This window comes from Tiliqua scincoides, chromosome 3 (genome assembly GCF_035046505.1).
Source record: "Tiliqua scincoides isolate rTilSci1 chromosome 3, rTilSci1.hap2, whole genome shotgun sequence".
Lineage (NCBI taxonomy): Eukaryota > Metazoa > Chordata > Lepidosauria > Squamata > Scincidae > Tiliqua > Tiliqua scincoides.
The window spans coordinates 134,062,418-134,088,047 of NC_089823.1; the positions used below are offsets into that span (position 1 = coordinate 134,062,418).

At 44.2% G+C, this 25,630-nt stretch overlaps 1 protein-coding gene across 18 annotated transcripts in view; it reads right to left on the reverse strand.

Moving 5' to 3' along the window:
* The window catches only part of CAMK2G (calcium/calmodulin dependent protein kinase II gamma), a 202,528-nt gene that overhangs the window by 104,357 nt on the left and 72,541 nt on the right, over positions 1 to 25,630 (reverse strand). For all 18 annotated transcript variants that reach the window (XM_066619032.1, XM_066619027.1, XM_066619022.1 and 15 more), the window contains exon 3: positions 3,143 to 3,202. In XM_066619032.1, coding sequence (XP_066475129.1) covers positions 3,143 to 3,202 — 60 coding nt within the window. The remainder of the gene's footprint in view (positions 1 to 3,142; positions 3,203 to 25,630) is intronic.

A 25,630-nucleotide genomic window follows, 5' to 3' on the forward strand; every position in this document is an offset into this window, starting at 1 on the left:
AATTTTCCTGCTTGATTATGTCATTTCTGGTCATGACATCACTTCCGGTGGTTCCTGACAGATTCTCATTCTAAAAAGTGGGTCCCAGTGCTAACTGTGTGAGAACCACTGCCTTAATTTATCCCCATGATAGTTTGTTTTGTTGCACCTTACACCCTTTCATCTGCTTTCTTTCCCTGCTGGACCACTGACCATTATGTAGGAACTCAGTACACAAAACAGTTTCCTCTTGTGTACCCATTACACATATTAAATGCACATCCAGTAACACAACGCACAGAGGACATCCAATTTCGGTTTCTTTCCCCCCTTTGCTAAAAAGCAGTCTTTCACCTCTTCCCAATGGTGAACCACAATGGGCATGATGGATAGATTTTCATAGGAGTTTGCAGCAAGCAATAATCCTGCTGCACTTTGACAGATTTAGCCAATAACAAGGCTTTGTCTGAAGCAAAGCCTTATTTTGCTTCTTTTTCCATTCGAGTTAAAGTTTCTCTCATGAGCCTGCCACTTGTTTTTAAATCCTTCTTCAAACCCTCCAAGTGGGCATGTTTCCTGCTCCCTGTTCCTGCAGATGGGAGGAAGTAAAACCTGCTCACAGGATGATAACCATAGAAACACACACCCAAAGCAAGTGGTGCCCCAGCAAGAGACAAAAACAATTTATCCCCCTCATCTCTCCTGTTTTCAGACACCAGTGGCCCAAGGGCTGGGGAGCTGGCAGCTTAAGGCTTTGCTCTGGACACTGCTGGAGTTTCTGAATAGAGTCTTTAAATGAATGCAGAGAAAGCAGAGCCAAGAGGCGGAAGTGGGGCTTGATCCAAGAGTTCAGAGTGCCACAATGTGCCAAGTAAAAAAGGTCCTTCTTAAGAGCTAGGACTGAGCATCAATGGCTTCGTTTGTGGGGACTAGTTCATTGATGTATTTCTATTATTGCATGCAGCCTTGGGCAAGGAATTTAAAACCCACTCTCCATGAAAGGAACTAAACATTTGGTAAACACAGATATCCAACTCTGGGTTTGCTGCTGACATGCAATGGGGAGAAGGGAAGGCTGCATTATATGAGAGGGGCTACGTTTACAGGGAAGAAGCAGCACACAGGATGTGCACACAGGATGTGTGTTAACCCCTGCTAACTGGTTAAGAGGCACTTTTTCAAGTGGGTGTTCCTCTTTTATTTAGCAGGGGGACAGTAACTGGCCCACCTTACCCCAGCAGTGTCTTTTCTAGTGGCTGTCTGCTGGTGTTCTTTTGCATCTTTTTAGATTGTGAGCCCTTTTGGGACAGGGAGTCATTAGATATTTGATTTTCTCTGTAAACCGCTTTGTGAACTTTTTGTTGAAAAGCGGTATATAAATACTGTTGTTGGTGTATGCTTGATTTTTCCCCCCAGTCTGTCATTTTCCTTTCCAACCACCTTCATTTCCCTCACCTCAGCAGTAAACATGTCAATTTCAGAGCTTCTAACTGGGATGTAACAATGTTGTCAGAACTCCCATTTTCCAGTTTAGAAACATGCACTTTGTTGGCTTTTAATGCTGGCATCAAATCAAGGAGAGCATTACAGCCCTAGAGGTTCTCAGCCCAGGCCAGAGACAAAATCTTGACTTGTCTCTTGCCCACTTCCAAACCTTCTCACTTTCCTCATACTTCCCCAGCACCAGTACAGAGGGAGGAAAGCACTACTTACAGATGCCAGTAGCACTGGACAAACTCCATTTCCACAGCAGCACATCAAAGTTGAGGGAGAGAGACCTTCCTCCCAACCTAATTCCAATATGGCTGCTGTAACAGCAAAACAGGGAAGTGTGATTATACTACCAACAGGGTAGGACCCAATCTGGGCTCAGAATAATCCAAGCTATTTTTCATGTTTATAGAAAAATATTTCCATTTTCTGTGCCCAATTCTGACACTAAACAAAGGAGTTCAGCCTGTCACTAGTTCCAAGTCTCCACTACATGTCAGTGGGGGAAAAAAAAATCAGTCTTCTGGTCTGTGACCTGAACAGCAAGCAGCTACGGCCCATCATAAACAGGCAACATTAAGACTCATGGGGGACTCTGCCACTACACCTCCACAGAGCTGTTTTTGGCACTCCAGGTATACAGTAAATTCAACCCAGGTTCTCAAAAGGCACCACTTAATATTTTAACGAACAACTTAAAAGAGCTGAAAAGAATACTTTTCTAAGATAGGTGGGAGGAGAGCACATGCATGTGTCAGAGAGATGCGGTGATCAATTTTAGGTAAACAACCACAAAGAGCTGTGTAGGGCATTGAAATTCCACCCCCAGAACAATGGAAACACTTGCCACTTTTTGAGGCTTCAATAGGAGCAAGCTCACATGCTTTCAAGCTTCTTTCTGCCAGCACGAAGGCTAGGGATCCCTTTCAGTTGCAGGTGTTTCATTCTAGGTAAGCCAGCACAAAGACAGGTGGATCTATCAACTACTATTAGACGTAAGGGCTAAATGAAACCTCCACCTTTAGAGGATTTATATCTGAATACTGCACACTGGTATATCTGTTTTTATTACTATGCATGGTTTTATTTTGATTGCTACCTTGATTCATGGTTAGGAAGGAGGTTTATAAATGCTGAAAAATAATAAAACCAAAAAAACAGAAAAAGCACATCATCTTCTTACTCTGTATGTAAACTTCTAAAGCCATTCTTGCCAAACACTGTTTTGAACAGAATGGTGAACTACATGATATGATCCAGCATGGCAGTCCTTATACGTGTCATACTTCCTTTCATTACATGTACCCTTGAGCAGATCTATCAAAATAAAGAGGCAGTAATACGTCTCTGGAACAAGTTACCTATGTTTGCTACCAGAACTCCCATACCTTCTCCTGAGGAGAGGATGGAGGGGAAATGTAGCAAACGTCACTTTCAGTGAAACAAAGTCTACTGAAGTGGAGGAAAGCTGAAAAAGATCTACCAAGAGACAGAGTGGCTTGGAAATTCTTCCAACATGAGGTACCTCTCCCTTCTATCCAGTCTAGCTCACATACACTTGTTACATCAAAAATATGCACATGCTCACCATTCCCAAGAGAAAAAACACTCTAATAAGCATCATGTCCTTGCTCAGCTGCAAAGACTGGAGGCCTGTTGCAAGACCACTTACCAATATTTGGATGTTTTAATAGTCTGCAGATTCGAGCTTCACGTTCCAGTTTCTGGTGATCTGGAAAAGGAGAAGAAACAGAGTGTTAGTTGGCAACCTCAACCCCTTACATGGTCTGTTGATACAACTGTCTGGTTTCTATGTGGATCCAACTACAAGTAAGGAAGCAACGGATGTGAAGAGCAGCTGTCTCTAAGCCATCCCAAAGGATGACAACCTAAACTGCATTAGCAGTACAGTATTTACTGCAGTAGCACAAAGTTAAGGAAACTGCTGCCCTTGCTGCAGCAGGTCCTGTGGTGCTTAAAGAGCTACTGTAATAGAAATAAAAGCATGAGCTGTGGGTCAGAAAGTCCCTGATTTAAATCTTGCCTTGGGATGACTTTAGACAAGCTAGTACTCTCCGCTTCACATACATCCCGTCTGCAATATGAGGATAAATAACCTACATAAAACACTGAGCATTTATATAGAACATATAATTTTCTGAGAGCCCTCAGTGATCTTGTACAACCATCCTGAGGTAGGTTAATCTGAAAGCTGGCTCAAAGTTGCTCACTCACTGAATTTTCACAGCCAAGACAAAGACTTGAATACAGATCTGCTTAGTCCAAGAAAATACACATGGAAAATCCCTGGGCTTACATCTCAGGTAAACTGTCTCACGCAACTGGGCTGGGAAAACACGCCCTCCCCCCCGCCCCCCCAGTGTGAGACTTGAAAGAGCAGTTGCCAGTCTGGCAGATAAAATATTAGGATGGAAGGACCAATGATCTGACTCAATATAAAACAGCTCTCTGTGTTGAAATTCAGCACTACTCCCAGGATTTATAGTTTAGCAGGCTCAAATTGTTACTGAATTTAATAGTGTGATGGACTTGAACTGGAAAGGCCCAAGTTCAGATTCCCACCATGAAAGGTAACCCTGGCAGCCTTCTCTGTCTAACTTGCCCAACACAGTGGCCGTGAGAATAGGATGGGATCATGCTCATATGTGCTGTACTGAGCTCCTTAAGGAAGTGCAGGGTCATACTTATTGTGGTACAATAATAATTCACACCTTGATCTTTTATAAAAATAAATTAAAATGTTCAGCACAGGGTCTTCTCTATCTTCAACAATTGCACAGAAGTCTAAAATCTGGATGAGATTCAGTATAAAAATCTGGAGATTTGTTAATTTCTACTTTTATTTAAACAGGTAGACAAAAATGTTGTGAGGAAAAGATGAGAGATAACGCAAGAGATTTTTAAAAGTGTTAAACTTTACATATAGGCTGATGGATTCTGAGCTGTCTGTGACAGATCAGGAGAGAGATCTTGGGGTGGTGGTAGACAGGTCGATGAAAGTGTCGACCCAATGTGCGGCGGCAGTAAAGAAGGCCAATTCTATGCTTGGGATCATTAGAAAAGGTATTGAGAACAAAACAGCTAATATTATAATGCCATTGTACAAATCGACGGTAAGGCCACACCTGGAGTATTGTGTCCAGTTCTGGTCACCACATCTCAAAAAGGACATAGTGGAAATGGAAAAGGTGCAAAAGAGGGCAACTAAGATGATTACTGGGCTGGGGCACCTTCCTTATGAGGAAAGGCTACGGCGTTTGGGCCTCTTCAGCCTAGAAAAGAGACGCCTGAGGGGGGCGTCTTGATTGAGACATACAAAATTATGCATGGGAAGGATAAAGTGGATAGAGAGATGCTCTTTACACTCTCACATAACACCAGAACCAGGGGACAGCCATGAAAATTGAGTGTTGGGAGGGTTAGGACAGACAAAAGAAAATATTTCTTTACTCAGCGTGTGGTCGGTCTGTGGAACTCCTTGCCACAGGATGTGGTGGCAGCATCTGGCCTGGATGCCTTTAAAAGGGGCAAGTTTCTGAAGGAAAAATCCATTATGGGTTACAAGCCATGATGTGTATGTGCAACCTCCTGATTTTAGAAATGGGCTATGTCAGATGCAAGGGAGGGCACCAGGATGCAGGTCTCTTGTTATCTGGTGTGCTCCCTGGGGCATTTGGTGGGCCGCTGTGAGATACAGGAAGCTGGACTAGATGGACCTATGGCCTGATCCAGTGGGGCTGTTCTTATGTTCAGGAAGCAGCACTGGTGCCTTTGTGGCTGACTGCTTCTTCCCTCACAGCATCCCAGCACGTTTCCCAAATGCCAAATCCCCAAAAAGTGTAGGGTTAGAGTATCTAACCCTACACTGCCTCTCTGCAATGCCACAAAAGAAGGTGATTAGATCACATACAGATTCAAGGAAGAGCAGAAAAAGTACACAGAAAATGTACTAACCAGTCCAACTACTGGGTAATACCTTGAGAAAATCAGAATGGTTAAGCCACTATGTGCCACAATCAAGCACATTTTCAGACAGGTATATAGAGTGCTCTTTGAATGCTGCAAGCCTGAGTAGAGAGTTTGTGCTCCACTTCCTGACAAGTATGCACAGAACTGAGAAGTCCCACTATCCCAGAACACTAAAGTTTAGTTCTCACCGAAGTAGTAAACCTGTGTCTAGTTTATATTTCTTCGGGGTGGGGGGAGGGGAATTACTTGACTGATTCTCTGCACTTAAAGTAGCAGGCTATGGAGAAGAGTGCTAGCCTAGACTTACCCTTGATATGTTAATTTTTCTATGGGTAAGGAACATTTTCCCAAGGTGAATATGCTAGCATGCAAGACTAACAATGATGTTCAAGATTGATTAATTGTTGTGTACTTTTCTAAGGGTTATATTTGAAGGGGACAATTCCTTTTCTTTAACTTTTGGGAACCTACTATAGTTTGTGCTGCATCACTTTGCTTCTGTGTCTTCTCTGCTGCCATTCTGATTATGTTGCATTTCTTGCACTGTGTTCGGGAAGGCAGAGACAAGATGCCCAGCATCGCAGCTCTGATCTGGGTGCAGGGCACACTGCCACTCACTGCCACCTGCAGGAGCCTTCCGATCGCAAAACCGGAAGTGGTCACAATTGCCTTCTGGAGGGCTCTGCGCTGTGTGAGGAGCCCTTCTGAGGCTAGTGCCAGGCTCCTCCAACCCCTGGGAGGCTCCTGCAGGCGGTGGTGAGTAGCAGCACGCCCCTGCACCCAGATCAGAGGCACAATGCTGGGCATCTCTGCCTTCCCTCTCTCCCCGCCCCTTAAGGGAGAATTGCCCAGGGCTCAGGCTAGGGCAGGGGTGCCCAAACCCTGGCCCTGGGGCCACTTGCGGCCCTCGAGGGCTTCCAATGTGGCCCTCAGGGAGACCCCAGTCTCCAATGAGCCTCTGGCCCTCTGGAAAATTGCTAGAGCCCACACTGGCCCGACGCAACAGCTCTCAGCGTGATGGCCAACCGTTCGACTGCTCACGCGAGCTGTGGAATGAGGGCACCCTCCACTGCTTGCTGTTTCACATCTGTGATGCAGCAGGAGAGAAGGAAAGGCCAGTCTTGCTTTGTTCAAGACCTTTTATAGGCCTTGAGCTATTGCAAGATCTTCACTCATTCATATAAGTTCTACCTCTAGTATATTAGTTTGTGTAAATTTATTCAAATTTTAAATGTAAATTCATTCTTTTTCCCCCCAGCCCCCGACGCAGTGTCAGAGAGATGATGTGGCCCTCCTACCAAAAACTTTGGACACCCCTGGGCTAGGGCACTGTGACACCCCAGTTTGAAAACAGCTGCATTATGGGGTTGGGAAAGTGCTATATAAATATTTTCAATTAAATAAATGTATCTGAAATATGCTATTAATGGTCCTGTAATAATTTTAATAATGAATTTATCACAATATTACTTTGAAGATGGACCACACAGCCTCAAATGCATTAGGACCGTGAACATTTTATTAGCTCGATAACTCTTCCATGAACCTTGTATAATTTTCTTCTGTTCAGTGGTGCCACCTCTTTTCTTACAATTCCCCAAGCTTAAATACTCCACTTAGAATGAGCTGATGGAAATGAGTTGTATTGACTTGCATAATTTATTCTGAGTGTAGAACTGGAATCTCTTCAAGCACAAACTGAACTCTCTATTGGGAATAAGAATTCCGTGGGGTCTGTCTGCAGAAGTGAGCATGACTGATGCCTCTGCCATCACAGGAATTGGCCCTTAATAGCTGCTTTTGAGGAGAGATGCTTGCAGGTAGGACAGGACAATTCCCTCCACAGCCATAATGAGAAATGGCTGGGGCGTGGGAGGGAAGTGAGGCACTGCCAGTTAGCTTTATACCCTGAGAAGGACATTCATTGCAATAGAAAAGCAATGTCAGTTCCAACAGGGTTGTCATCTGGATTAGAAAGAAAAGTACCGAGGCAGCAGCTTCTCCATAACCCTGAAAAAAATCAGACATGAAGTGCATGGGGAGGGGGAGCAAGAACATGCTGGAGGGCTCTTTCTAGTCACCACTAAGTCATCAGAAGAAAAGAGATTTGTCACCATAGTGTTCAAGTCCCTTTCTGAACCCAGCAAAAAGAAGAAGATTGCCAGTCAAGGTGAAAGTGAGGCTTCAAAGTCGACAAGGAAGGAGGGTTGTTTTCGTTTTAAATAGTGCTGCTACAATCTTTGGACATTTTTCCCCCCTTGCTCATGACAGAGGGTTTTTAGGGTTATTCAATTATAAAAGACTTTTTCTACATACACAAATTTATACGGCTATTACTCAGCCTAGTGCGCTATCCCAGCCTGAAACAATCTGAAGCATGAGCCCACACACTCAACAGCAGGGTTGTGGAGGAAGAGTCAAGCAGAGAGAGACACAGAGTCAAAAAGGTGTCCTACTCCAAGGAAGTGGATCATTTAACAAAGCGGTGGGGGGACAACTAGCTATCCAGCTACCTGCATTTAGCACAGGTAAAAGGGTCTGGTCTGCGGGCTGCCATTGTGTCTTTACGTATGAGCAGTTTCCTCTTCGAAAGCTTTCCAATTCTATATCAGGCCTCTCGCACCTTTAACAGGTGTGCAGAACCAAGACACTTTTCCAAAAAGGCAGTATTGCCCACCTTTGCAGCTTCAGGTCTCACACTCCCCTTTCTTCCTATTTTACCATACTTCTCTGACTCAGAGATTCATCTTCGGAATCACAAGGGGCATTTAGGATGAAGGAAGAGGCAAGTAACAGCTGGGCCTCACAATGTGCTCTGCATCAATAATGCAGCATATCAAAAGCATGTAGGAAGAGCTCCACAGCAGAGTGACTCTCGCTTGCCCCAAGCTAAAATTTGGCTTTCAACCCACAGATCCCAGTATGTCTGGCACCCAAAGGACTCTCCAAGTAGCACAAGTACTTGGAAAGATTTAGTACAATTATCTCCACTTATGAGAACAACAGCCACACTACCAGGCTTGGCAGCCTTTTGCCCCTCTCCACTGGAACACAGTGTCTTGATTAATATTTTATCTTGTCTAAGAGCTGCTCTACGCATTATGTAGCTGTGAATCCAAATATGGCTTCAAATTGATCCACACATTATGATGGAGGTGGTAGAATTCAGAACTGTGCCACTTTATAGGTAGAGGATGTGTTTTCAAATGATTCCTTATGAAAATCACACCTCTCTGAGTTCAGAAAGTTAGTCTGGCTAAACTACGTAAATCTCTCTCATTGGTTAGTTTTAAACATAAAGGAAGACTGCATAAAAACATGACTTCTTCTTTACCCCCCCCCATTTCAATCAGAAGTGGTATAGTGCAGAATTCTATCACCTCAGTCTTCCATCTCATTCTGCATGATGTACAGATTTGTTCTGAACCATGCCTATTCAACTCTTCCTTGATCCTCATGAAGAACTTGACTGATACTCTGACCATAGGTGAATAAGTGCAAGTTTGATCCTACAGCAAGAGGGTTTGTCTGGAATTTGGGACAGCTTCAGATATTACCAAATTTTGAAACGGGTTCCCAGCATATCACCACAAGTTATGCTATACGTACATGTTTCCCCAAAATTTCTCGATCTCATGAGGTGCAGCAAAGCAGCCCTCAGAACGTATCTCAAATCACAACCAAGTCACAGTTTCTGTTTCTCAGGAATCTAAGACAGAACTATTTTGCAACCTTTATTCAAAAGTCAGTTCACTATTTTTGCAAAACATGCAAGATTTCTTCCCCAGTAAGGCACATATTGCATATGTGAGAATGGTAGCACACAAGAGACTTCTAATCTCTCAACAATTTATTGCTGACAGGATAGACCAAAAGTAAAACACACTTAAACTGGAGAAATAAGAAGAAATACCACTTATTGGAGGACTTTCTGTGGTTACTGGTCCATAGTGGCCTAGGGCAGGGGTGCCCAAACCCCGGCCCTGGGGCCACTTGCGGCCCTTGAGGCTTCTCAATGCAGCCCTCAGGGAGCCCCCAGTCCCCAATGAGCCTCTGGCCCTCCGGAGATTTATTAGGGCCCACACTGGCCTGCCGCAACTGCTCTCAGTGTGAGGGCGACTGTTTGACCTCTCACGTGAGCTGTGGGATGAGGGCTCCCTCCATTGCTTGCTGTTTCACATCTGTGATGCAGTAGTGGCAGCAAAGGAAAGGCCAGCCTTGCTTTGTGCAAGGCCTTTTATAAGCCTTGAGCTATTGCAAGACCTTCATTCATTCATATAAGTTCATCTTTAATATATTCATGTGCGTAAACTTGTGTAAATTTATTCAAATTTTAAATGTAAATTAATTCTTTTCCCCTCCCAGCCCCCCGACACGGTGTCAGAGAGATGATGTGGCCCTCCTGCCAAAAACTTTGGACACCCCTGGCCTAGGGCTATTCAGGCTATTGAGGAACCATGCAGGCCCAACTACTCACACAGACCTCTGCTGCAAAAGTGAATTCTCCAAGTTCTCAATGGCCTGTCCCAGAAACCTTCAGGGCTTAAAGAGGCAGTACACAAACGCCAGGAAGGGAAATACAGGTGTGCCTCTATTTCTGCAGGGGTTCTGTTCTGGACTCGCTCCCCTTGGAAATCTGGGGTCAGTGGATACCACGGATGCCTCCCCCCATGGCACCCCCCACGCCCATTACATCATTTTAAACACTTGCCAGGGCAATAACTGAGCCCATTTTTGCCCAGTACATTTTAAAAACAGTGTAATGGACTTGCAGGGGGAGGGGAATGGGGGTGATGCTTCCCACTCCCCATGTGCCCCCCCCCACAAGCCAATTCAAGAGTTTTAAACACTTATCAAGGGTATCTTTTATTCAAACAGGCTGCTTCTGGCAGCCGGGAAAGAAACAGCAGTGAGGACTTCCTGTTGACCTCACTGGTGTTCTCTTTAATCATTCCGGTTGCTTAAGGAGAACACAACCTCTTTCTCTTTTTTTCGCAGTCAGAATGGTTAAAGAAAACACCAGTGAGGTCAACAGGAAGACCTCACTGCTGTTCCTTTCCCAGCTGTCAAAGGCACCCCTGGTGCTTAAAAATATTTAGTGGATGCAGGAAAGCAAACAGAGAGTGTGGGGGTTTCCCCCTGTGCCCCCCCCATGCGCCCATTAAATCATTTTTAAAAGTTACGGGGCAAAAATCCACTTGTTTAAACAAGTTGATTTTCGCCCTAGTAACTTCTTAAAAAAGAGTTAATCAGGGCGGAGGGGCGGGGCCCCCACATCCACGAATATCTGAAACCATGTATACAAGATCTGAAGATATGGGGCTCCCCTGTATGTTTTAACCCATGTGGCTAGATTGCATGAATTAAGAGAATGAGTATAGAACAGCACCAATGCAAGGCACAAGAACTCTATGCCTTGGAAAAAATAGGTTTTGCAGACTCTGCCTCTTCAATTTCGCATCATCAAACAATGAGATGAGAACTAGACAATGAGAACTAAAAACCTGCTTTTCAAAGATGAAACATAACTGAAGTTAGATGCCACAGCCTACAAGAAAGTACAAAAAAAGTAAGAGTCTTAACTAAAAGGTCTTGAGAAATGCCCCCGGCATACAAATCTCTATTCTCTGCTGTATTATTTCTCCCTCAATTACTGTAATCCAGTGTTTCTCAAACTGTGGGTCAGGACCCACTAAGTGAGTCGTGAGCCAATTTCAGGTGGGTCACCATACATTTCAATAATTTATTTTTAATATATTAGACTTGATGCTACCATGGCATGTGACTGCATTTGGGGACATGTTACAGATCTGTACTTTTTACAGGTTACTATGTATATGCTTTTAACAATGATAGTAAATGGGACTTACTCCTGGGTAAGTATGGGATTGCAGCCAGATTGTTAAAAGTTTTCCTGCTTGATGATGTCATTTCCGGTCATGACATCACTTTTGGTGGGTCCTGACAGATTCTCATTCTAAAAAGTGGGTCCTGATGTTAAACGTGTGAGAACCACTGCTGTAATCTATTCAGATACCTTTCAGAACGTGTTAAAAGAAAAGTTTTCACGGATAAAAGATTTGGGACCAGAGGATAACTGGATAGTTGAGATACAAACAAGTGAACTTGGACATGCCGGCCACATGAAAGAAATGTGAAAAGCACACCAACTTCTAGCACTTACATTTTTCTGCCCAATCATAAGTCCTTACATTTTCTGTCATGAAGGCTGCTACTGCTAAAAACACTTGTTATTACAGCCATGCAACTGGTGCAGCTTGCAACTTCACCTGTCAACATTCGGCAGCCAGAGAAATTTCATACAGAAACTGATTAAAAATTTAAGCAGCATATACTCTTATATCGGAAGACCCTGATTTCTGTCCCATCCAAGTGATGCAGACGACATCCACTTTTGAGGACTCAAGACTTCTCCCTAGCAAAAATTCAAGGCCTTGAAAATCCTGCTGGGATCATGTTGCCCCCATGAACCAGATTTGTGTGTAGTGAACCTGTCTCTGAGGGCAGCAATGCAGGGAAGCCAACAGCTGATCGGCCAAGCTGGAGAAGAGACAGGGACTTACCACGTGCTGTTCAGTCAGCTAGCCAAGATGGACAGCTGACTAGCTCACAGCTTCAGCAGACAAGACATAACCACTGAAGTGCCACAGGAGACGTAAATCAAGAGCAATTGCTCCAGGAAACCTTAAACCCTCTTGAGAGAGACAGAGGCAGGAGATGCAAGGCAGTGCAGGGATACCACATGCACAGCTCATAACAAGGAGCCATGACCTCCATGCTCCCTGAAAACTGCCTCATCTAGACACATGCCCACACACACACAGCTGGCTGCAGACCAAGAAGGAAAGCACTCCAGTCACAAGGTACAGGAAACTATTTCTGGTCAGAGGGAAAGAATTCCACACTGTTCTATCTCCACAGCAACAAAACAGGCAGACACAAGCACAAAGCAAAGAATTTGAGCGCACTCCGGTTGTGTGGGACTCCTCTCGGAACTCTCTGGCATTAGCATACTCGAAGGTCAGGCAAAAAATGGTTTTGGGATCCCCACCACCGATACACTTGGAATGAAGATGGCTCATAAACCCAAATGCTTATCCCAAAACCTCATGTGACTAGCAGAATGCCCCACAGACTTGAAACTGAACTTAAAAAGCCACTTGGAGCTTACCCTCCCATACCAACCTCTGGGATAACATTCTTCCATTTTGAATCCAACTTATCAAAAAGGAACATTGACACCTACAAGTTTCATCTAGTTCCTGCCCCGGACAGGAGAATTCAGGCAAAGAGAACCACTAATTGCCCTGCAACGAAGGTTCTCAAGAGGACCAATGAGTATTCTTGGTGGGGGGGTCATGTGGTGGAAATCATCCAACTTTGCATCTACTTATATGGCAACACCCACAAAACTTGTTACTAGTAGCCTTAGAACCAACCCATGTTAATTCATGCAATGTACTGGTAGATCCTTCCTAGATATGGTATCTCAGACTGCATTGGAAATGCAATGCATTTCCAAATACTATACATGGGATTTTATTAGTTTTGGCAAGATGAACTTGAAGAAATGAAGGTGTTTTCACTACCATTTATGTGAGAAAGACAGCATTAACATGTATCTCCCATGCAGGCACAACTACATCCAGAATAGGGAGGCCTTATTTATGAGGGACAAGGACCATGCCTTGGTTCAGATGGTTGAACATACCATAGTTTGTTGGACTGCAACTCTGGCGAGAGCCTGCACACTCCTTCATCCTTTCCTTTTCCACCTCCTCTCGCATACCTGGCTGCGAGTAAGAAATCCGATTTAGAAAAAACTATAGTTCCACTCATTGTCCAAACTCTGGAGTTGCAACTTAACTGCAGTTTTCAACCAAGGATCTGAAGCCATGATTTGATCTCACATTTCATCTGATAGAGTATTGAACTGAAAGTGGAGCCTACTGATTCAGTCTCCCAACTAGGGAAGGAGGAGGATAAAAATTATATGCATAAAGAAATGGGATGTTAATCTAAAATGCAACTAAGGACCATTTTGTGTATACATAATCCCACTGACCAGTTGTTGAATACACAATAACTTGACTGAAAAGCACTGTATACAAGTTGGTACAGCATAGCAGCTAAGTGATTGAACCATGAAACAGGAAGTTCGCAATTTGCACCTTACCTCTTACAAATATAATGGGATCATCTCATTGCCATGTTGCATATAGCACCAATTCAAACACTGACCTTGCAGAGCTGTTGTAAAATTCTTTGAACACTCAAATGCACATAAAGACCAAATATGTTAATGAAGTACTTTGAGGTATAAAAGCCTGCTTGCACTCGTTTGACCTGCAAGTTTTCATTCACACATACAAGATCACTTGATGTAGCAGTGACATGTGAAACCAGTGTGAAAGTGTGTTTGTACAGTATGACCACAAAGTCTCAATGCATAAGACTAAGTGAATTCAGCACTGAAGCCTGCACGAGGACTTTGTGGCCACATAGTAGGAAAAGACACTGGCATAAGTGGATGAAGAAACTCTCAGAAAGGGGCCTCAAAAACTATATATGTGGGGACAGGGCTGGGAGAAGATTGAGAAAGAAGAAAAGTGATCTGCTCATGAAGGTGCCAAGTGAGTGGAATGCTAAGTGATTTCTCTACTAAAAGTGTCCTGCCCTAGAGCAAGGGTCTCCAAACCCCGGCCCAGGGGCCAGACGTGGCCCACAGAGAGCCTCTATTTGGCCCACGGCCAGTCTCTGATCCCCCGAGAGCCTCTGGCCCAATCGACCAAACATAACCAGAGTTGTGCCTGTGTGTGCTTTATTTCTTTGGCTATGTTGGTGCTTGGAGAAATCCTGGACATTTGAGCCCATTCATTCATTCATTCATCTAAGTTCCATTTCTAATGTATTTATTTAAATTTTATATTTAATTTTTTTTTCCAGCTCTCGACACTGTGCCAGATATTTGATGTGGCCCTTTGGCCAAAAGCCCCTGCCCTAGAGCATGTGGGGGCTACATTCTGAATATCATCAGATATGGTCAACAGAGATTAACAGGTTATAAGTAGCTGGTTGATCAGTCCTCAGTAGCTACATTCAGAACAGGAACCACTTTTTTCAATGTACTTGTTAAAGAGAGTAGCAATAATTCCTTCCATGTGCAGCTCTCCAAGGATTCCTAACAGCCCATTGGCTCAAAATGTTTTCAAAGAGTGTTTCTGAACAATGAAGTGAAGGGCCACACTAAGGAACATCAAACAAAAAAGCAGTGATTCAAATCACCCAAGAGATGGAGGCATTTCTAGCTATGCCTGGACCATCACTCTCATCTCTTTCTCTTGGGTGGAAGAAAAGGCCCTATCAACGATAGCAGCCATGCAGAGAAACTGGATTTTTAACCATCCAACCCAGAAAACATTATCACTGTGTATGGAAGTACACAGCAAAGAAGTTGTTCAGTAAATACAGTAAATTTTAACTTTACACTACTATTTGTAGTAATAATGCACGTTTCTGGAACTCTCTTCAGCTCAATCTCAAAATAAGGTTACTAACACTTTACACTTCCACAAACTGTAAATTGTTGATGGAAATGTAAACAGTGAAGTGTTGGCTAAAATGGTAGCTACCTACAGCCAAATTCCAATTTTGAACTCTACACCCAAGTCACAAATATCATACTGGAGATTCTTAGAGTTAAAAAAACAAACCACACACACACAAATACAGGGAAAGCCTAGAGCAGAATATTTTAAGACAGACATGCAAGGCAGTAGCCATCTGCAAAACTCAGCAGGCCTCCGAGCTGTCAACTAGGAACGTTTATGTAACACAAATAAAGAAATATGATGAAAAAGGTCAGTGTGCCTCATCAGCTGTCATGTGGAGGAAAAGAGAAGAACACAAAGTATGGCTGGAGAAAAGGGCAGGGAAAGCCATCCATCTTGGCCACATCCCACCTCCCTTAGGGTGAACCGTGTAAAAATAGAAAGTCACAATAAAAAAGTGGTCAGTGTCAAATGAAATGAGGCCAAGCACAGAGAACTTGAGAGAAGGGGACAGATATCTGTGGTCAGGTGCACTCATGGCAGCATGACATTCCTGCCACAATATGAATACCTATACCCACACGGTTGGCCCACATCTATCTCACCCATGAATCCTCTAATCGATCTCCTGGGAGCAATATCTGAAAAGGTTTTTGTTACCGCTTTGGGTAGCTGAGTTACAACACACCATTTCCAGCCAGAGTGAGAATAGATCAACCAGAGAAAGTTTAAAAAGACTGCACTTATCCCTTTTCTGCACAATTTCCAAACACCTACATACTTATTAGGATAGGTCTGGCACACTCAAATAAAGAAATATCACTTGTTTAGTTGTTCAAGTTTTAGTTCATCAGTTAAAACTGTGTTGGTTCACATATAAGAAGGAAGTCTTTAATGAAAAATCAAACTTAGTTTTTAGTCTATGCATATCTGAATTGCAGAAATACCCTCTTCTCTGTTAGAAGAGAATTCTTGTGAAAAATATTTACTTTTAAAATATTTGTAATACAATTAAAATCCACTGCCCAACTGATCTCAGACATCTTTAGCTGATCAGAACATTGAATTGTATAAGCATTACAATGGTGGTATTTAAATTTCCACTCCAAGTTGCTTCTTGTTGTTGGCAACCTTCAGTCTCGAGAGACTATGGTATCGCGCTCTGAAAGGTGGTTTTGGAACATCGTCTAGTGTGGCTGAAAAGGCCAATTCGGGAGTGACAATCCCTTCCACAATGGGAGCAAGTGCAGTCTGTCCCTGGTCTGTCTCCCTGGCTTTGGGCCTTCCTTCTTTGCCTCTTAGCCTCAGACTGTTGGCCAAGTGTCTCTTCAAACTGGGAAAGGCCATGCTGCACAGCCTGCCTCCAAGCGGGCCGCTCAGAGGCCAGGGTTTCCCACTTGTTGAGGTCCACTCCTAAGGCCTTCAGATCCCTCTTGCAGATGTCCTTGTATCGCAGCTGTTGTCTACCTGTAGGACGCTTTCCTTGCACGAGTTCTCCATAGAGGAGATCCTTTGGGATCCGGCCATCATCCATTCTCACGACATGACCGAGCCAACGCAGGTGTCTCTGTTTCAGCAGTGCATACATGCTAGGGATTCCAGCACGTTCCAGGACTGTGTTGTTTGGAACTTTGTCCTGCCAGGTGATGCCGAGGATGCGTCGGAGGCAGCGCATGTGGAAAGCGTTCAGTTTCCTCTCCTGTTGTGAGCGAAGAGTCCATGACTCGCTGCAGTACAGAAGTGTACTCAGGACGCAAGCTCTTTAGACCTGGATCATGGTATGTTCGGTCAGCTTCTTGTTAGACCAGAGTCTCTTTGTGAGTCTGGAAAACGTGGTAGCTGCTTTACCGATGCGTTTGTTTAGTTCGGTATCGAGAGAAAGAGTGTCAGAGATCGTTGAGCCATGGTACACAAAGTCATGGACAACCTCTAGTTCATGCGCAGAGATTGTAATGCAGGGAGGTGAGTCCACATCCTGAACCATGACCTGTGTTTTCTTCAGGCTGATCGTCAGTCCAAAATCTTGGCAGGCCTTGCTAAAACGATCCATGAGCTGCTGGAGATCTTTGGCAGAGTGGGTAGTGACAGCTGCATCGTCAGCAAAGAGGAAGTCACGCAGACATTTCAGCTGGACTTTGGACTTTGCTCTCAGCCTGGAGAGGTTGAAGAGCTTTCCATCTGATCTGGTCTGGAGATAGATGCCTTCTGTTGCGGTTCCAAAGGCATGCTTCAGCAGGACAGCAAAGAAAATCCCAAACAAGGTTGGTGCAAGAACACAGCCCTGCTTCACGCCGCTTCGGATGTCAAAGGGGTCTGATGTGGAGCCATCGAAGACAACAGTGCCCTTCATGTCCTTGTGGAAGGATCTGATGATGCTGAGGAGCCTGGGTAGACATCCAATCTTGGGGAGAATCTTGAAGAGGCCATCCCTGCTGACCAGGTCGAAGGCCTTCGTGAGATCTATGAAGGCTATAAAGAGTGGCTGTCGCTGTTCCCTGCATTTCTCCTGCAGTTGTCTAAGGGAGAATACCATATCAGTGGTGGACCTGTTGGCTCGGAATCTGCACTGTGATTCTGGATAAATGCTCTCTGCAAGTACCTGGAGCCTGTTTAGTGCAACTCAGGCAAACAACTTTCCTACAACACTAAGGAGAGAGATGCCACGGTAGTTATTGCAGTCACCCCTGTCGCCCTTGTTCTTGTACAGCGTGATGATGTTTGCATCCCTCATGTCTTGAGGTACTCCACCTTCTCTCCAGCAGAGACAGAGGATTTCATGCAGCTCAGTGACGATTATCTCTTTGCAGCACTTTAGGACTTCAGCAGGGATGCTATCTTTTCCAGGTGCCTTGCCAAAGGCAAGGGAGTCCAGGGCCACATGAAGTTCTTCTAGGGTTGGTTCACTGTCAAGCTCCTCCATCACAGGCAGGCACTCAATGTTGTTCAGCGCTTCTTCGGTGACTACATTTTCTCTGGAATATAGCTCAGAGTAGTGCTGCACCCAGCGTTCCATCTGCTGCGTCCGATCCTGGATGACCTCGCCTGTGGCAGACTTCAGAGGGGCAATTTTCTTCTGTGTTGGACCTAGGGTCTACTTGATACCATCATACATCCCCTTGATGTTGCCCGTGTCAGCTGCTATCTGTATCTCGGAACAGAGCTGGAGCCAGTAGTCGTTAGCACATCTCCTGGCAGTCTGCTGGACTTTGCTGCGAGCACCTCGGAGGACCTACAGGTTGCGCTCACTGGGACAGGCCTTGTATGCTGCTTGAGCTCTCCTCTTTTCCTCAGTGACTGGTGTCAACTCCTCAGAGTGGGCTTCAAACCAGTCTGCCGTCTTGTTGGTCTTCTTGCCAAATATGGACAAGGCGTTGTTGTAAACGGCATTCTTGAAATGTTCCCATCTGTTGGATGCGTTTGCATCGACCGGGCCTGGAAGAGATTCCTCAAGCCTCAAGTTGCTTCTTAAGCCTCAAGTATTAGAAATGTGTCTGAATTAGAGAACATACGGATTACACAGAGAGAACATAGAGAACATGCCTATTACACAGGCAAACTACCCAAACAAATATAAATGTTTGGCCACAAAAAGGCAGGAACCCCAATTTTGGTGCTTTTTTGTTTGTTTTTGAGGAGTTTTAAATGTGGATTCTGGTATCCATGGGGGGTTCAGGAACAGAACTCCCACAGATACCATGGTCCGACTATATAAAGCATTACATTTATTTTCCAAATAAGAACCAGTATCTACTTATCATTCATGCATGTGGTAATTCACTGAGCAACAAGATAGGTCTCTGCCCTACTCTGCCCACATAGCACAACACATCCTCCACTTCCCATCTCATTCCTATTCAAAAGCACAAATCTCTTTCTTGCAGGCTGCAAACCTTTGCAGGCACAGAACTGCAATCTGAGCTCTGCTTGGTTGCTACTTTGGGGTAGAGAGCCAAGAAATATTCCACAGTGTGGGAGACAAGCAAGTATTTATATTCATAGTAATAATTTTGGGTTGTATTGAAAAGACGCTAGATGCAAAGCACGGGGAAAATGGCTGAACTAGACACTAGCTAGGTTTCAGCTTTAATTCTTACGGTAGCAGTAAAAAATTTGCGGGGGGGGGGCAAGAGAACAGCTGGTTTACAATGAGGAGACCCCACCACAAGAAAAGCCACAAACTGGTAAGATGGAATATTTGTTGTGGTCAACAACCTGCTCAAATTTCAGAGCAGCACTGTCTTATCCAAAGAACAATTGTAAACAATGCCCCATTATCCTCAACTGCTTCCCCTCAGACAAACATACAAATCTTATTTTACAGCATTTAGTTTTCATATGGCTCTGGAGTGCTATACACTGTAAGAAAAAGTAAATCCCACTTCCACTCCAAATTCAGGGACAGTTATTTTCACTAAGGCCTTTCGGAGCTGGACAATCAACGGACATTCTTTGGGTATGTCTCAGCATTTGGCTTGCCTGCAGCAAGGTGAAAAGCTCAAACGTTTTGAAGTGTTGGTGCACTACTTGAATTTTTTGTTGGTATCGCATATATGGGAAGGTGACATCCCATTTCTTGTGGCTTTGGTTATATATATGGTTTCCACACTTCTATGCTTCAGTCTTTTGCTTTCCTTATCAGACAGACTGAGGGTTTCATGGCTTCCCCACGATGAATCTACAGGCTTACTATAGTAAGCGTAACATCTACAAGTCTTCCTTTTTTGGACCCTAGAGTGAGTCAGTGTGACAGTGGGAAAATAAGGAGTTGCCATGTACTTCGAATCTGCATTTACAGCAAGACCACAGCTTACTGATACAGCATATGCTTTGCATATACTAAGAACCAGGTTCGAGACCCGACATTCCCAGGGCTCGCAAGGCCTGAAAAGAGACCTCTGCCTGACATCTTGGGAGAGTTGCTGCTAGCCAATGTACTGAGCTAGATGGTCCAACCGTCTTACTCTGTATTAAAAAGCTATGTGTATTCACCTTGTGTCAAACTACTTCCAAAGTCCACCAGATAAATATATATGAAATTGGCTTGACACACTGTAATGGAAGATCAGAAGATCATCAGGTGGATGATGTGGTGTTGACAGCAATTCCGTGTTTTGACAGCTGCTTGACAGCTCTGGGAAGGGCAGGGCTGGCTCCACAGCTGTAATCAGTCAAGGCCAAGGGAGACTCTGATGGACACCTGAGCTTCATTTGACCTTGATGGGACTTTGAATGGACATGGACTGAAGAGATGGCTCACCTGAGCCTAATTTGGGCTTAATGGGACATACAAAGATAAAAAGCAGCTTCAGAAAGAGCAAAGCTACCTGACCAAGAGGGAACCTGACCAGACAGAGCTACCCGGACCTACAGGAGAAGCAGACTGCCAGGACTCTGCTACAGAGGAATGGACTCTGCTGCAGTGGACTGCTACGGGAAGGATTAAACTGCAGAGGACTGGACTGGACTGGACTGTGCTTTGGAGACTGGATTGGACTTTGACTGGAAGCTTCAGACCTTTACCCAGTAAGTGAAGTGGAGTTTTGGGGAGGGAAAGCCTCTAGATAAGAGGACTTGCAGGGAGTGTCAGTGTTTGTAGCAATAAATTTGGTTAATTGCTATAGATAAAGAGTTGTGTTCTGTTTCTTTGCGCACCACAGCTGTTGTTTCTAGAGATAAGGACGGGTTAATTAGCCAAAAAAGTTGGCATTAGAAGGGAGTTGGAATATTTGGACAGAACAAATTGGCGTAGTCGGCAGGATAGGGAAAACTGGGATAGGATACACACCAAATTGGCTTGACTTTTCAAAGATGAAGGAATGGCATGAAAATGCTATTATTTTTGCTACTAAGCAGTACTACAGAGATACCTCCCATTTGTTCCTTTATCCCTTAGAGCTAACATCTACCGGCAGGAACCAAATAAAGCTGGACACTGTTGCTGCGATAGCAAAAGACGTGGGAGTCATTCACTCCCCGAATCCTTTTGCTGGCCTAGATTAGCACTGCTGCCACTCAACATTGGAGTCATGAACCAGCACTTTCAGCTTCTGGCATGCTAGCTGCTCCTCTCCCAGCCAGCCCAAGGCCCACACAGCAGCCTCCACACCAAGGAATGAGTCAGCCACAGGATGCATTAGCCATCAGTCCACAGCACATTCTATGCTTCTAACCCAGCCATGGATGGCTGAAGATTGATGCAGTTTGCTTTGTAAGGCCAGAGAAGTGTGTCCTTCAGGAAGGGCACAAAACAGCCTACTGAGGACAAGGTAGGAGATGACAGGTTAGGATTTTAACACCAGTTTAATATTGTCTGCTTACTGCCCATCTGGTCCCAACAAAACACAGAACTCCGCTGTTAGCATAAATAACATCTTACACAACATCTACACAGCACACAACTTTTAACAGGCTTCTGTTCTCAAAAGACATCAATTCAAGTGAAGAGGGATCACTTCTGAGGTTTCATGAGTAGAATGTTTCTGGAATAGGCCAGAGCCTTTGTTCCCCTTTCCCACAAATCCTCCTGAGATATGACAACTTTCTCCAGTCTAGATAGTTCAACACAGTGACATTTTGGAATACCTTCATTACATCACTAAATGTAAACTTCCTTCTTATAAAGAGGAAGCAAGAAATGTGCTTCCCTACATGAATGTGTACATTCATTATAGTACAGCATTATATAAAGCAGGGATGCCTAAACACCAGCCCAGAGGTCATTTACAGCCCTTGGGGACACCCAATCCAGCCAGCAGGGAGCCCCCAGTCTCTAATGAGCCTCTAGCCCACCAGAGATTTGCTGGAGCCCACACTGGCCCAATGCAACTGTTCTCAGTGCAAGGGCCAATTGTTTGATTTCTCGAATGAGCTGCGGTCCAAGTTCTCTCTGCTGCTTGCTATTTCACATCTGTGAAGCGGCCGTCAAAGAAAGGCCGCAAGACCTTCATTCGTTCATATAAGTTCCATCTCTAATATATTCATTTATGTAAATTTATTCAAATTTTAAATGTAAATTAATTCTTTTTCTCAGCCCCCGACACAGTATCTTAGAGGTAATGTGACTCTCCTGCCAAAAAGTTTGGACACCCTGATATAAAGAGTCCTAAAGAAGCTCTGCATGACATGGGCTTTCATTCACATCAATGCACTCAGCTTTCCAATATGGACTCTACCTATCATCTACTGTCTTTCATACTTAACCACACTATTAGCATCCTGGTCCTACAAACAAACCAACACATTCAGTGTTGCTTCTCAGGTCAGGGTTTTCCTACATTTGTGAAATACCAAGTGGCAAGTTAAACATATACCTGTACAAGTTAAGGCAAATCTCGCAAATGTCAACTCCACCACAAACTACGGTGCAGAAGAAAAAACAGCAATTGGAGATGCAATCCCAAGATACAGGACTAGCTCAGGTTTGTAAATAGCCCCTTGCTTAGGTGTCTGGGACAAGTCAGCACTGCTCCCAGATGACTTTTTCTCCATTTTAGGACTGTTTATATGCCACAAACGACTGATTCAGGTGGACTAGTTATCATTTGCAAACTTATCTGTAAGGCTGTACTAGCTTTGCAACACTGGTCTATTGTTCTTGACACACAGCAGCAGAAATGGTTCACCCAAGTGTCAGGTTTGCACTTCAGCTATAACTCTTAGTAGTATGTCTAGAATACAAGAGCCTAGGATAATGAGCATTAAAAAGGCACAGTGTGGTCACAGAGTTCATAGTCAAGTGTCTATCTGTCTTCTGAGGCAGGATGAAGTGAGCAGAACGTTCTCAAAGTGCAGCAACATCCATGTTCTTATCTAGTGCAAAAGGGAAGAATGTCGAATAGTTGTTCTTGGGCAAAGTGCAGGAGAGGAGAGAAACTAGTGCAAGCAGCAAACAGTGCCAGCATGCAGACCAAGCAGAAGCAAAACAATTACAGGTGGAGCTTGTTTATCCATGGAATTTTCATCTGAAGATCTGGCTCAATACAGGACCCCAACTGAGTCAGACTCTGTTCCAACTGAGAACTCCAAACGGGACCATAGCTGCACTCCAGTCCCCTCTGGAGGTCTTTAGAATGTTCCAGAGAGCCAAAAAAAAAAAAAAAAAACCACTTCTGGTTTTCCTGGGCCTCAGAATGCCTTATATGGCAAAAAAAGTCACTTCCTTTTTCCCTTGGGAAACTGGAAGTGGCATTTTTTGCCTCTCCAGGCCATTCTGAAGCCTGCAGAGGCAACAGACAGATGCGCACTAACTCTACAGGCTTCAGAAAGCCCACCGGAGGGAACCAGAGCACAGCCCTGATCCCCTTAGGAGGGAGAAAGGGGCCAAAAATCATGGGTTTCATTATCTGCAATTTTCGGTATGAGTAAGGGGTTTGAGAACTGATCCCTCATGAATACCAACCTGTGCTATGGAAGTTAGTGCGTGCAATTCCCTGAAAGTACAAAGGCATCTTTCATGAGGAAAAAGTTAAAATACGAACTTTAAGAAAGAAATCCTATGCATGTCTACTTAGAAACAAGTCCCTCTGAATTTAATGGGACTTCTCAGGTATATAAGTGAGTATCAGATTGCAGCCTAAGTTACCAGGACAACCTAACATTTACAAAACACGGTGTGCAAAATGAAATGCTGTACATGAGTACAAAAAAAAAAATCATACTGTGTGTCTTTTTTCCTTGACTCGGTAGAAGACCACTGAGGAAAACTCAACCTGAAAGATCAGCAATACAAGGACACAACAAGAAGCTAAAATCAACTAGGACAGAATATCTTCAAGCAGAAGCAAGAATGAGCTACATAATTTTCCTCACCAGCACCACCTCACAGCCTTATAAAGAGCCCATTGCCAAGCAGAGGGTACAAAATAAATGCACCTTGCTTCTGCAGGACAAATAGCCAATACTTGTTTCTACAGCTTATCTTTCTTGCTAACAGGGCAAGCCAAAATGCCCACTCCCTAGCACAGTGATTTTCAACCTTTTTCATCTTGTGGCACACTGGCAAGGCACTAAAATGGTCAAGGCACACTATCAGCTTTTTGACAATTGACAACACACACTGTGATGTCAGTGGGGACTTACATTCCCCAATGGCCCTATAGATAAATGATCCTCCCCCAAATTCCTGTGGCACACCTGGGGACCATTCGCAGCACACCAGTGTGCCACGGCACAGTGGTTGAAAATGGCTGCCCTAGTAGGTGGGTATTCCATATATTTCAGAAGCATCCATTTTGCTGAATTTTTCTTCTGCCTTGTTCCCAGTGATCAGGGCAAGGTACCATCTAAACATGCACAATGGCAACAAAACAAATAGCCCAAGGGCACTACATATGCAAAATGTAGATGAGGCACTAGAGGAACCAGTCCATTTCTATCCTGCCCAAGTCAAATCCTGGTCTTGGGCAACCTGCCACTTTGCTGCCACTCAGCAAAAGATGAACGCAGCAGATGGCAGCTAGGCCCATCAGCAGAGGAGGACTGAATGAATGTGCCTGTCAGATGATTTGGCTCCTCCAATCCTGATGCAGCTTAATCTCTGCTTAAAACTTTCCTGCAGCATCTGTCTCAGCATAAGACACATGTCACCAGCTCTTCGTGATTACACATCTGCTCTTAAAGTCAGATTTGTATCAGATTGTCTTTATAACATTTCCATAAGAAAAAGGTTCTTTTTCTTTTTTTATTAACTCCCTACACAATGTCTTAAAAGCAGGAAGTTCCACAAACCCAGTCACTGGAATTTGAGACGAACTACACACTATGCTGTAAACCAGGGATCTCCAAACTTTTTGGCTAGAGGGTCTCATCAAATATCTGGTGTGGTGTTGAGGGCCAGAAAAAAATTTAAATATGAAGTTTAAATAAATAAGAGATGGAACTTAGAAGACTGAATAAATGAATGAGTGGGCTCATTCATTCAACCTCTTTGGCCCTCAGAACACCCTCCAGATGCAACCAGAGCACAGTTCTGGTCGTGTTCAGTTGAGTAGGCCAGAGGCTTTCAGGGGACAAGAGGCTGGCCACGTGCCGCATCTAGCCACTGGGCCAGGGTTTAGAGACCCTTGCTGTAAACCACTCCTGGGGCGATGGGAACCTAGACTGAAGGGCACAGAACAGGGGAAAGAGGGATCCAAACCCAAACCCACCCACCGACAGATTCTCCAGCTTAAACTGACTCAAAAGGTAATATTTGATAAATGACAAGGAGAGTACACTAAATTGCGCTTTTTCCTCAGACCAACAGATACTTTTGGGGGTGGGGACTTGCACTGTAGCCACAATGTAGGAACAAGAAGTTGGACCTCCGACATCATCTGCAGTTTGGCCCTTACAAAGGCCGCTAAACCTAGAGTCCCCTAAGCTTATTTGATATAACCTGAAGACAACACTGCAAGTTGTGAACCAGTTTGCAAAATTGTTTAGTGTAGTGTTTTTCAAACTGTGGGTCGGGACCCAGTAGGTGAGTCATAAGCCAATTTCAGGTGGGTCCCCATTCAGTTCAATATTTTATTTTTAATCTGTACTTTTGACAGGCTAATATGTATATGCTTTTAACAATGATAGCAAGTGAAACTTACTCCCGGGTAAGTGTGGGTAGG